The 13,383-nt window shown below is 37.8% G+C and overlaps 1 protein-coding gene across 5 annotated transcripts in view; it reads left to right on the top strand.

Annotated features, from left to right (window-relative positions):
* kcc (solute carrier family 12 member kcc) overlaps positions 1 to 13,383 on the top strand; it is a 40,532-nt gene that overhangs the window by 9,962 nt on the left and 17,187 nt on the right. For all 5 annotated transcript variants that reach the window (XM_018035077.2, XM_018035075.2, XM_026818776.1 and 2 more), the window contains one exon: positions 12,547 to 12,644. In XM_018035077.2, coding sequence (XP_017890566.1) covers positions 12,547 to 12,644 — 98 coding nt within the window. The remainder of the gene's footprint in view (positions 1 to 12,546; positions 12,645 to 13,383) is intronic.

Below are 13,383 nucleotides of genomic sequence, written 5' to 3'. Positions count from 1 at the left end.
AAAAGATTTATTAATACTTTTCTGTAATTATTTCTGTGATTTATTAATACTTTTCCGTAATGAAGCAGCTGTTTTGAGATAAGACCATTTCACAATTTATTATTAAATACTTTCATAACTTTCATCGATTCATAATAAATAATATCTTCATATTCTATTCGACGGGAACACCATCCCTGAATAGAGGTGGGGGGCATCGAATATTCATAGTTGGTATGCAAATCCCGGCACTGGGAAACGCTTCCACGCGTTTCGAGTTCGAGTGTCCATCGTGGAAGAGGAAGGGGACTCGGTTGGCCTACAAATTTCAAAAAGTGGAGCATCGTCGCCGCGCGTTGTTCGCGACGAAATTTACGAGCAACGCGAATACGAGAGCGAGCGAACGTTAGCAGATTCAAGGGAATTTACGCTGCCGCGATAGCCGCCCGATGGTAAATCGTCGGAATTGCGGATAGAAAAAATATCCCGACCGGAAGGGTTTACTTCGTCCGCGAATTTATGCGAGTCGAATACGGGACACCTGGCCCCATTCATACTCTCGCTGGGTATTACCTCAGTACCTTTTTACGATTATATAAATCCGTTGAGAAACGGGTGATGAGCAATTCCCATTAACGATCGTGTAATTGATACCAAGCCAGGGGAGAGTGCTCCGGAACAAATGGATGCTGCTTAATGTTGCTTTAATTACACGATGAAAGCTGTGTTCATTACTGTAATAAAATATGATCAGCTCCTCACTGCAATGGGGATTTGGCGAAATGTACGTTATACATCGTTCACCGTTGTAATAAAAACGTCCTTGCATAAAAACAGTGACCAAGCATTGAGATTTCAACAGTAATTAGATATTACATTAATGAAACACTGTGAAAAATATTAGAGACTTTCAAATCATAAATGAAAAACTGGTATTCATTCTTGTTCGATTTACGTTTGTACGTAGAATTATAATCTGGCTGGTTCTACCACGATTTTTGAAATTCCAAATGCAGTTAATTTCATATACTATCAAAAATAGCAGAGTGACTCTATTCACTTAATCTATTATTGATAATATTTATCCAGTCTCTTCATTAACGCAAACGAACTGTACATACAAGTCACATTATCAACTCATGTTTCTAATTTAATTTCCCAACAAGCTGAAGCCGCTGTACTCCCGGAATATTCCTTGGCGAGATCAGAAATTAATTTCGTCCAGCAGGAGCTAAGAGGAGTTGACCGTTCTTGGCGAAATTAGCAGTGACACGAGTACAAGCCAAACCCAAGTCCATCGCGAATTCGCAGCGACACATTAATTCGTTTAAAAAAAAGGAGCCGAGTTTCCCGAGCCGCGAAACTTTTGGTCTGGCAGGAATTAATTCCCATGTTTTTATCCAATATTTATTAGACTCGGGGTTGGTCGCAGTAAAACGAGACCTCGTTCGGCACACTTTGTTGATCCAATCAAATTTGCCGCCGCTCGAGTGCCTGATCGATCCGTCCCCCCGTCCGTTAAAAGGACATCGCGGACCTTGCAGAATTTTTTAACAAGAACGAAATCTTGTCGCGAGCTTCGAACAGAGTCAGAGGTCCACGACGTAACAGTCTAGCAAAATAAATGTGAAACGACAATAGTCAATGGTTTGTCACAAACGCTTTTTAATCTGTAATATTAAGCAAAAAAAATAATGTAGAAATGCGTTATTTTATTAATGTAATTAAATGAATTTATTGTTTTTTTTGTACAATTTTTATCGTCATGATTTCTATTACTGAAGACTATTAAAATTCGCGAATTTCTTAATTGTCCCGTCATATTGCGGGAGTGCACAGTTTGTCGAATGACATTCTAGATAATAAGTCGGAACTTTGTTGATTCAACGAAATCTCGTCGAGTGGCCGGTCGATTCACGGCGAAAAAAAAAAAACGTGAGCCCGGGCCTCGTGCGCGTTTAAACGAGATTAGGACAAGGGCAAGCGAAGGGTTAAGTAGTTTCCATTGTAAGGATGCTCCACGACGACGTGACGACGTTTCTTGCTCTATCTCTCTTAGGGCTTACCACACCTTTCCGCACGTATACACGCAGCCAGAGACAGCTCACGGCCACAGTTTACGGTTAATTCGCCGGGCGATATAATTTATTAATGTAATTATATAAATTTATTATTTTTTTTGTACAATTTTTATCGTCATGATTTCTATTACCGAAGACTATTAAAATTCGCGAATTTCTTAATTGTCCCGTCATATTGCGGGAGTGCACAGTTTGTCGAATGACATTCTAGATAATAAGTCGGAACTTTGTTGATTCAACGAAATCTCGTCGAGTGGCCGGTCGATTCACGGCGAAAAAAAAAAAACGTGAGCCCGGGCCTCGTGCGCGTTTAAACGAGATTAGGACAAGGGCAAGCGAAGGGTTAAGTAGTTTCCATTGTAAGGATGCTCCACGACGACGTGACGACGTTTCTTGCTCTATCTCTCTTAGGGCTTACCACACCTTTCCGCACGTATACACGCAGCCAGAGACAGCTCACGGCCACAGTTTACGGTTAATTCGCCGGGCGATATAGAAAACAATCCTACCTTTCGCCTGGATTTATTCTCAATTTATTGCACGGCCGACACCCGTGCAATAAGCGCACCTGACGTAATCCATTTCAACGCTATTATTGGATTTACTCATTTCATTTCATAGATAAAAGACGTTAAACATCCTAACAAATTGGGAGCAAGATATTCGATTAGATTCAGCAAATATTTCGGCGAACTGAAAATTATATGATAATGTATTCGAGCGTGGGAGTTCCTACCTACACAACACAATCGTCCGAGGCACTCAGGAAAATGACTGAACACTATTAACGTTAACATTTCTGATGATTCAGCTTTTTGAAACTTGAAAAGCTGTTACATTATGTATGAAATCACTTAATGTATAATTAATGTTATTCGCCGTGTTTCAAAAGCGGTACGAATCAACAGCTAGCATATCAGAGTTTAGTTAACTTGATAACTCCTGGATTATTAGAACATGATTGAGGAATTGTTATACTTATTTATTCATTTATTTGTTACCCATTGTATGTCGTTTATTTACCATCTTATGTCTCTCTTTATTCATTTTATATACATATGTACATATTTAGTGTATTCTTTAAATTTTATATGTTGGATGAATTAGATAATAAAGTTTATTATACATTTTCTTTCCTTGTCTTATCCAAATTTCTAATCCATATTCCAAAACTGTCTCGTGTCCTGGATAACGTTTTTGAAAAGAATGTTGTTGGCTAGTGATCTCATAATACAAACTTTCGAGGAAACTGGGACAATTTTAAGAGTCGCGAGAGAAGTTCTTCTCTCAAGTTTCTGGAAGGAACTTCCGATGTCTTTTGTTCGAAGCGCTGGCTCTACAGTGTATTTTTTCTTTTTTTTTATATTTTTGTTTAAATTCCTTTCAGTTACAATACTTACCGCACCCCACCGTGGCTGCTCTCTTCTAAAGACTTTAGCAACTCCTAGCCGATAATACTGCTGACGGGATTACTTACTTTTAAGATTCTTAATGCTCTTGTTGGTGCGTCTAGTACCCTTTCAATCCAATCAAAACTGGTTAGAAAACTTTTATTATAAAAATAAAAGAAAGTCGAAATTATAAAATAATTTTAAAACGCAATCTTTTTATTAACGTTTAATAATGATATTTAATTGTTTCATCAAACTATCAGAGTTAAGAAACATTTGATTACTCAGATAATGCTTCAATAGTAGAATAAAATGGAACAATAATGTTTTAATGAAGATATCGAGTAACGTTTCGTTGATGAAATAAGTTTTCTTATAAAAATACATGAAAATCTAAATTACGAAACAAAGTTAAAGCACTATTCTTTAATGAAGGTAACTGTTTAATGAAGATATTTAATTATTTCATCAAACCATCAGAGTTAAGAAACATTTCATTACTGAGATAATGTTTCAGTGGTAAAATGAAAGAAACTCCAAATTACAAAATAAAGTTAGAAGCTACTCTTTAATGAAGATATTTAATTGTTTCATCAAAGAGTTAAGAAACATTTAATTAATGAGATGTTGTTTTAATAGTAGAATAAAATGAAGTAATAGTGTTTTACGAAAGCGTGGAGTAAAAACGTTTCATTGACGGAAGAAGTTTGAAGTATAAAATGAAATCGAGAAACATTTCCTTTAATAAGCGAAATGTCCTGAAAATTAAAATGGACTGCGTTCACATCGACAATCTGTAGAATTGCATGATGGAATGATGAAACGTTAATTTAACTGTTTAATTAGTAATTAAATGGCATGTTGACGATCAGGCAATGATTTCATGACGCATTTAATTAAACTAATTTCGAAACTGACGTAATATGAAACAACAAGCCCAGTTATCAACGTCGTCGTATCGTGAAACAATTTTTCAAAGCCAGGATTTAATATCGATACGCGTTATCACTAAATCAACTAAATGTCAGTAAAATCGCCATTTAACCACGGAGCTCGAGCGTCGAATAATGTCGTCGCGTCGCATCGCGATTTATCGCCGTCCCGGGGCGGACGGGGACAGAAGAAAGAAAAAGAAAATTGGGGCACGCGACGAACCGGGACACGCCCGGCCCGGCATTGTTACCATTTGCTTTTAAGCTTGCGACGACGCGCGCGCACCTCGCTTTTGCGATCCCCGGATTCGCGAGACATTCCTTCATGGATTGCCTGCTGATTTTTGCCTCTCCAACAACCGTTTGAAGATGAAAGGGACTCTCATCGAGTCCGCCGAGAATCTCTAATTTTTCGGTTTCGCTACAGAAAACAATAAAGGACAGAACGAATAATTTAAATCTTGGCAATATTCAAAAATAAGAAATCGTACAGAAATATTTAAAGTATCTCGTGCAAAATTTCCTGATCCAAAATATTCGCAAAAATATGTTTGATACTATGTGAGATATTTTTAAGAGCCGTTCCTTTACCGTTTGCACAGCTACTTAGGTAGTCTATTTTAGAAGGAAGTTACTTGAAATATTCACTTCTACAAAACAGTAAAAAAGACATGATCGGTGAGGAGGCGACTTTTTAAGATTCCTTACATAATATCGAACATATTTTTGCGAATATCTCGAACACCAAAGCTCGTCGTGCGACGTATCTATCTGTAAAAAAGAAGTTCAGAATGTCGTTTTATTTTTTGAACTGTCAGAGATAATAGAGACAAGATCGTCGCCTTTTAAAAGCAGAAATACGAGCCGCGTAAAGATTCTTTGAATGATGCATCGCGGTGTCAATTAAGAGGAACGTAAGAATGATCGTTCGTTAGTACCAGCTTTCAGACATCATTCGGGTCACGGTGTATCCGGTTTGAGCTGATTCGTTTTAATCGGGCATACGTAAGAAATCACGCAGATTCCACGCGGACCATAAGAATGCATCCCGGAACCATAACACGTGGATTGTAACAATCGTGCCTTTAATGAATATTAAACAGAATTGTTCCTTAGTTGAAATTTGAAAATTGCGCATCGGGGACCTTTTCAGAAACGCGGGTTATCGTCTGTTTAATTCACGTCGCGAGCCCGCAAACTGGGAATGAATTGGCAAACGTCCCCGGCGCGACGATTTGGTGCTCTAGAAAATTCTTAAATCCCACCCTTTTCCGTCGCCATGTTTTTTCCTTTTTTTCCTCCTTTTCGATTATCGTTCGCGTTCCAATTGCCGGAACCTCTATCTGGTGGAATCTCCCCGAAGAATCGTTTCCGTCTCCTGACCCGCTGCTCCGGTTTTCGTTGAATCCGCGCCACTTCCCTTCCTTCGGAGGACGACTCATCCCTGGCTGCGATCGTTGCCGAACCGGATCATTGCCGAATCCTTCACGGCTTTATTACGTACCACAACGCGTTATTTTTTTATTAAATAGAGTTTGCTAATCGCTGATTGTAACAACCGGGAGTTAACGCTGCTCTGGATTGAGAGTTCCAAACTATTCAACGGCGAATATCCGCTCCTGAAAATAAGTCAACAGCAGGAAGTTTGTTGTTGCTGTTGTTCTTGTTGTTCCTGGTGAAACACTCGTGGAACACTACGAGCTGTGTACGCGATCATAAACGCGTATTGTTAGCCTTCCATCGAAACGTAGCTGTTTCTAGTTAGAGTACTTCAATGTTAATTGTGTTCAATTATAAAGTTATCAAATTATACAATATTATATCGTATTATATTAGATTATGTTAAGCTACATTATATTATATTATAAATTTATTCAATTAATAACTCGTACTTAGACTTTATTTATTTATTAAACAGGTTAAAAACCATTTTATGCACATGAGAACATACAGTGCTTATAATTGAATATCCTCGGTTAAATAAGCTTATGTGAAAGAAAGGAAATGTGTTGAAAATTCTTGTTTACTATTTTAATTCGTTTGCATTTTCATATGAATCGCTGAAGTAAAAATAAAATTCGGAGAGTGATAAATTCAGTTTCTCTGATTTTAAATGTGGACGGCACTTAGAAATTTTTTTAATAATAAATAATAATCGTTTATGGTTGAAGTTCTGACTGAAGGAAGTCATGTTTGTACGCGGTGGTACCGATCTGATTTACTTGTCCCCAAGAGATTTGCTACATAAATTGAGACATCAAGCTCCCCCGGAGATTCATTGACGTTAGGGGTTTACGTAACTACGAGGAAGGCAATTACGCTAAGAAGTATAGTATCGTCGGTGTAAACAAGTTGGGTACGAGCGTTACCCTAAAGGCCAATCTACACAGAGCGATGCTTCCTGTGTCGCGACGAAATAACGAGAAATTTCGTGTCACACGGAGCAAATCAGTGTTTGATGTCACAGCAAGGCCACTTTGAACTTACATGAGCCCTTAAATAAAAGCAATAATAATTAATAAAATACTGTGGAAAATTTAAGAAATTCTGCGAGGCAATAATCATGAAGAAACGAAACGTATGATATCTATCGTACAAGAAAACGAGTTTGACAATTTAAGGATGTATTGACTATACAGTCAATCCTAAAAGTTTATACACTTTAGAAACGCNCTAAATACGCCCCCCTACGTCCATCCGTTCGGGAGTTATTGAGGAAAAACGAAAAGTCTTTTTAAAAGTTCACAGATTCGACGGGCGAATTGCAGAATCTGAAGGCGAATTCGCCCGTCGAATCTGTGAACTTTTAAAAAGACTTTTCGTTTTTCCTCAATAACTCCCGAACGGATGGACGTAGGGAGGGATTTACATTAACTTTTTAGATTGACTGTATAGCCAATACATTCTTAAATACAACTCGATAATGAAACATCATATTAAAGTACGTCTCATTAAAATGAAATATGCCCAGTTTCATATTGAATCGTGTCAGAAACAATCACGACGCAAATATAAAATCGTACTGCATAAACTCGTTCATTTGTGGATTAAATATCGACACGAGTAACTGGATAATAAAATCGAGGCGGATAGGATCGGATAGCAACTTGAACGTAATTAGCAATTTCAATAATCGCACGCCTCGTAGCCATCTCAGTGCCAGTATACATGCTGTCTTCCATATTTCACTCGCATATTAAACAATCGATCAGCCTCATCCGGAGCAAATTGGCCGGAATTAATATTAAATATTGACCGCAACGCAATTGGCCTCATATTTTCCTCGAATTCCTATGTTTAATTAACTCCAATCTAACCGCATGGATCATGTCTCACCTGCATTAAAACATTCTTTTTTTCTTTTATTTAGAAAAGTTTTTTGGACATTCTTTCTTTCATTTTGTAATAGTTTATTAAAAGAAATATTCTAAGTAAATATATATACCAAAAATGAAACAACTCGTAAATAAAAAAAATAGATCACAATTTTCCCTAGGAAATTACTAAAACGTTTAACTGCAGCACATTAAAAACAACGTCGTACGTCAGAACAATGAGCTAAATTGACTAGAAGAAGGAGAATTGATTTTCCACAAAGAGAAAGGGCTGGAGATCGTAATTATCCAGGACGCAGGAGGAGCGTCTAATGTCCTTAACGAGGAGCCGCGGTGCAGCCATTTAACCGAAGCCCGTATTTAGTCGGTTTCCGGACTGACAAACTGTGCATCGAGTCTCGGTGCATCGCTAATTATTTTAATCGTGTTTGCTCCTTCCATTATGCACTCTCCCAATAGTGGCTGCCATTAAAAGCGATACAGGTACCTTCGACGCGGCGGAAGTTCGCGAGCCAGTTCCCCCGAGCTAATTAAAATGTATCGCGATCTCGCCAATAATAGGAAACTGGTAAATATTCGAATTAAACTACGTTGCCGTTGTTCCGTCTTTCTATAAAAGATCGTCCTCATTGTACTGGTCGTTTCGAATCTTAATTCGACGTTATATGAACTGAGATATTGTCATGTTACAATCAAGATATGTCAAGTCTCATTGGTTATTAAGAGCATTTTGAACCAAATTAACAATAAGTGAATAATCAGCAACCTGTAAATGCAAAGAAACGAAACATTCTATAAACAAATAAAATTGGTAGCGAAAGAACTTATAAAGAGACCCGTTAATTTTCATTGTTTTCTGGCTGGTATTGGCCATTCCTGAGGTCACTACAGGGGCTTTAATTAAAATTGCGTGCATGAGGGCTGGATCGTGTTAGAGCGAAATTGTGTAGTGGGTAAAATCACGTTTGAGGTGGAATTTCATTGTAGATTCAAGTTTCCCTATAGTTAGATTGTGCTAGAACGAAATTTGTGTAAAAGGTCTCTTTAAAACGCAGTAATTACGACAAAAAAAAATTGTACAGTCTCAATTTTACTTTTAACGACAGAATTTGTCATAAACGACGTCATTAAAAGAAAATTGTCCAAGTCCATGCACGTTGTCAAACCTTGTCAATTTCTAAATTTTAAACATACTCTTAGATGTTAGCATTGCCTATCGTAAAATTAATATAATCAAATCATCGTATGTATAAAATTAAAAATCATTGGCAGCATTCCAAAGTGTCCGTTCTATTAGTTTCGTGACTCCGTCTCCTTTAAATTACTATTAATTTTCGTTCTCGTTAAATGAAAAGATCGTGCAAATGGCACAAGTGATCCTGGTTAGATTAGGTTAGTGCAAAGTTCCCAGTTTGTAATTGTGACACAAAGTACATAGAGCCTCGGGAACAATGCGGCGCAGTTGATTTCGCGCAGTGATTCGCTTCAAATTGGAAGATCCTATTGTACGTCGGTCTCCCCGCGTTACTGCCTACGGGTCGCGTCGTGCTCACCGTCTCTGCCAAGTCAAAGCGCACCTGACGAGAAGTAGTAACTAAATTTCTCCATGAACCGTAAGGCGGGGTGTATCGCATGGTATGGAATTGTTCCCTCCAGCTTCTACCCGAATTAATCAACGCCCCGGCAACCTCGGAACTTGATTAATTCCGTCGGCTCGAAATTGTACTGAGAAGTACCGCAGAAATCTCTCTTAAGCTTTCAGATGAGATTTAACGAATCCAGCAGTCTGCCAGGATTCTACAGGGTGCAAAGAAATGTTTGATCTTTGCAGTCGTAGGCGCATTCTAGATCTTCGGATCGGTGAAGATCTGTGAAAAAGAGTCAAAATTCTCCTTGAACTTGACCTTTTCAAAACTTTTAGTTAAAACTCTTTTATTCCATTGTATTCGTCGCATCAAAAAGATAAAAAGTGTCGAAGGGACCATGGGTCAAAACTCAACCGTTCTCATAAAAAATAATAACAGTCTCATTATTAGTATCACTTGTTTTCTTAAGAATTATTTAAATTTTCAGTACAGCAAATAATTAGTATTTTATTGTTTATCGCAAGTCTTAAAGATTATAAATTTTACAGATCGACTCGTAATATATCAATCCTCTTTCTATGATTCCATTGGTATACAAAGTGAATCAAAAGCTTGACATTTGAGAAACACGTATAGGAGATACAAAAGAGGGATCAGTTAGAAATCGTTTCAAAAGGAATCTGTAGAATAAAGAAAAATCTCAAGAGGTTGACCGACGGGATAGGGAGAGCGGGAAATCCATACGACAAAGGCGAGTAAGAGTCGGTAAAAGCAAATCGAAGAAGTCTGCTCGAGGTAGAATGGGCTCTGTGGGGAGGGTATGTACATGGTCGATCGTAGCCACGTTCCTGGATGCAAGCGTGTTCCCCCGTGTCCTGTTTAGGCCCCGTGAAACTGCTGCACCCAAACACACAAAAAGGACCAGTCGAGATAAAGTAGCTGAATCAGCGTTGCCTCTAAAATCCCTCTCTGACGTTTCGTTTCATGCCAATTCCTCTCGCATCCCTTTTGCTTTATCGTCGTCCGGCCAAAACTGTTCAGCACCACTGCAGTCCCGGAGTGTAGAAAGTAGAATACTGCTTGCTCGGACATAAACTTATTTCTACGCGATATCTGAATTCGCGTTTTAATTATTTCTGAACAATCAAACACGCGTTAGCGTTAAGCAAGAAACAGTAGATTATTTGAATTGCAAAACGAGGCTGGAGCTGAGGGAAATTAAATGTTTTTCAGCCGTGTGCAATTAGCGAAACCGGCGAACACAGCTTGACAAAGGAACAAAGAGGAAAGGAATCAGCAAGTTAATATTGACCGGCCTAGTTTTTTTTAATTCGTTCGAATGCGACTCGCGGTTGTTAGTTCGCGGTGCTCGATTCGAATATCGAATCATTCTTAATTGTTCCACGGTCGGTTCGGCCCCCCCCGCGCTTCTTCAACCTCGAGATCCTCCACCTACCTGAGGATCTCATAATCATCCCTCATCGAAGTGTACCTTTCTCATCATCGATTAATTTGAGAAACAGAAATATAATATGGATATCAAGAGATATCGATAACTACATATGTGTCAATTAGTATGAAAAATCTACACTGTGATAGGACATATGTGACCTTCAAATATATATTAAAATTTATGCATATTTTTCAATTTATGTCAGTTTAATAAAAAAGAAACATGAATAGGAAAACGAAGTAGAAGAGCAGACATTTTATAGCAAACAAAAAGTTATAATCAACAGATTTAGAATTGGCCAAGATTAACCACAATTCATGCTACCCTGAATAGTAAATTATTTTATTTTTAAAATTCCATATTTCTCCACGTGTTGTGTTTCTTTTAAATTACCTAAAAATCCCATAAATGAACACCCACAGTCTATTAATAAATCATGCAATAAGTCAATTAATGCTTAACTCGAAACGCTAGTAAATTAATTACCTTCGAAATGCAGCAGTAATTCAAGGTGTGATGTTCATAATAATAGACTTTGATTTCATGAAGATAGATCTAGCGGACAGGAAATGTATTTTAAACCTATATTTCCAAGCACTATTCCGCATACGTCGCGTTACATTTATCGCGGAGGCGGTGGACCGAACACAGATATAAATTTCGCGTGGATGAACAGCAGCAACGCGTGCATCCCGGGATGTAGGTAATATCGTTCTTAACGCGGTCCCACCGAGTCTGAACGATATTTTACACAAGTCTTACGTATCCGCGGATCCGTTTCGCGTTACTATCGCTTCATACATACCAGATATTATGTCTAAGGTGTCGTAACATGAGAAACGTTTTATGCACCTGAAATGAAACGTGCAACCAGCTCGAATGAGAATAGAGACACCGGGAAGTTTCTTCCTATTCAGAATTTTTTCTAAATGGCTAAACGTGAAGAAGAAGGAATGTAAATATTTGGTATACTATTTAAAATGCAGTTTTCTGTTTTACGTACTTTAATAAGAAAAAGATACCCAAGATTCTGTCATTTATTTTTGTTACGTATAAATATTGAAAACAGTACAATTGTTCAATTTTTTTTAACATCACTATATTTGTTATAATTAATATATGCAATATTTCTTGTAGTTAAAATGTAGTTCTTTATTTTATATGTTTTAATAAAAAGAAGATATCTAAGATTGTTTTATTCTTCATTGTTGGGACCCAAAATAGTCTAATTTTCTCTGAACATCACCGATGAAACAAAGAATATCTATTTTCCTGTTTCACTCTTAATTGCTCCGCTGCGGGGAACGACTGAATTCCGATCGAACTCCAATTGGTGCGTTCGAAAATAGAAGTAATGAAAAAGAAGGAAGGAAAGTATCGCCGGTTTAAAAAGTCAATTCTGGAGTTAAAAACAAACTAGAGAATCTATCAGCCATGTTTCCCCCTCGACATCTATTAAGACTTTTTAACTAAACCGTGTCCCACTTTAGTCTTCGTATTTCTATTAAAACTTCACCGTGACTGTCCGCCTTTTAGACGGATACTCGAGAAACAGACTTTCATGGTTTGATCCGTTTCGATCTTCCAATTTCTATTCATATGAATTGTCCTAAAAATTATAATTGCATTTTTTCAATCGTAAACCAAATGCAAATATTTCATCTCTGAATTGAAATGCAATTGATTGAAAGCTTTTTAGGCAAATTTATCATCCTTTGTCGCATTTAGTAGAATTCTATTTTTGAAACAAATACAGATGGATTATAGGAAAATGTTGTTTCTGTTACAGGCGATGGCGGCGGCGCCGGCGGAGATGGGGACTCGATGGTGGGCGGTGGAAATTCCGAGAAGAAGGCGGAATATGAGACGAATCTCTTCCTCTACAGTGTAAGTATTTAAACGTAATTTATACACTGCGGGTTCCATACACATTTACAAGAAAAAGTAGCATCGATCATGCGAAATGTCATTGAAAATCCGATGCACTAAAATTGTCACCAAACTGGAAATGAAGAATGACGATGGGAGGAAATTCGACTGTTGAGTCCTTGAATCGGGTCTGCTGTGTAGATAAGAGGCAACGCGGCGAAAGTCGGATAAGAAAAATGGGGCGACGGAGGCTCTCCCTTTTCTCGGGATGAAGGGTCCTTCATTAAAACGCAAAGGAAAAAAAAAAAAAAAGAAGAAACCACAAAAGTGAGGAAAAGAGATGGAAGGGTTGGATTCGCTCGAGTGTGCAATTCGCTTAATTGTCGTTCAACGAACAAGCAACTCGCGAACGGATTCCTACCGCGGTCTTGCATCTTTTTTTATTGTCCGAAACATTGTCGTTCATCGCCATTGTTCCCTTAACCGAGTGTCTCTCACTTTTATCCCTTTTTCTATTCTAATCGTACCCCCGAGTCATTTCAATTATCTTCCAATCCTCTATTGAACTATGACCTTTTCTTTGTTCTTAACGTTTGCCTCAATAATTGATTTCAGAATAAAACCATTAATTCATATAATGTGCTCGATGCATTTTTTTATTTATCATTCCATTCCAATTCTTTTTTTTGCAAGTCGTACAACTTATATTTGATTCATTATACATTGACTTGTATCACTAGCTTTATTCCTAATTGAT

Source organism: Ceratina calcarata, unplaced genomic scaffold (assembly GCF_001652005.2).
Source record: "Ceratina calcarata isolate Rehan_Ccalc_2016 unplaced genomic scaffold, ASM165200v1 scaffold86.2, whole genome shotgun sequence".
Lineage (NCBI taxonomy): Eukaryota > Metazoa > Arthropoda > Insecta > Hymenoptera > Apidae > Ceratina > Ceratina calcarata.
The sequence above is the reverse complement of the archived record's forward strand: the minus strand, read 5'-3'. Positions and strand labels throughout refer to the sequence as shown.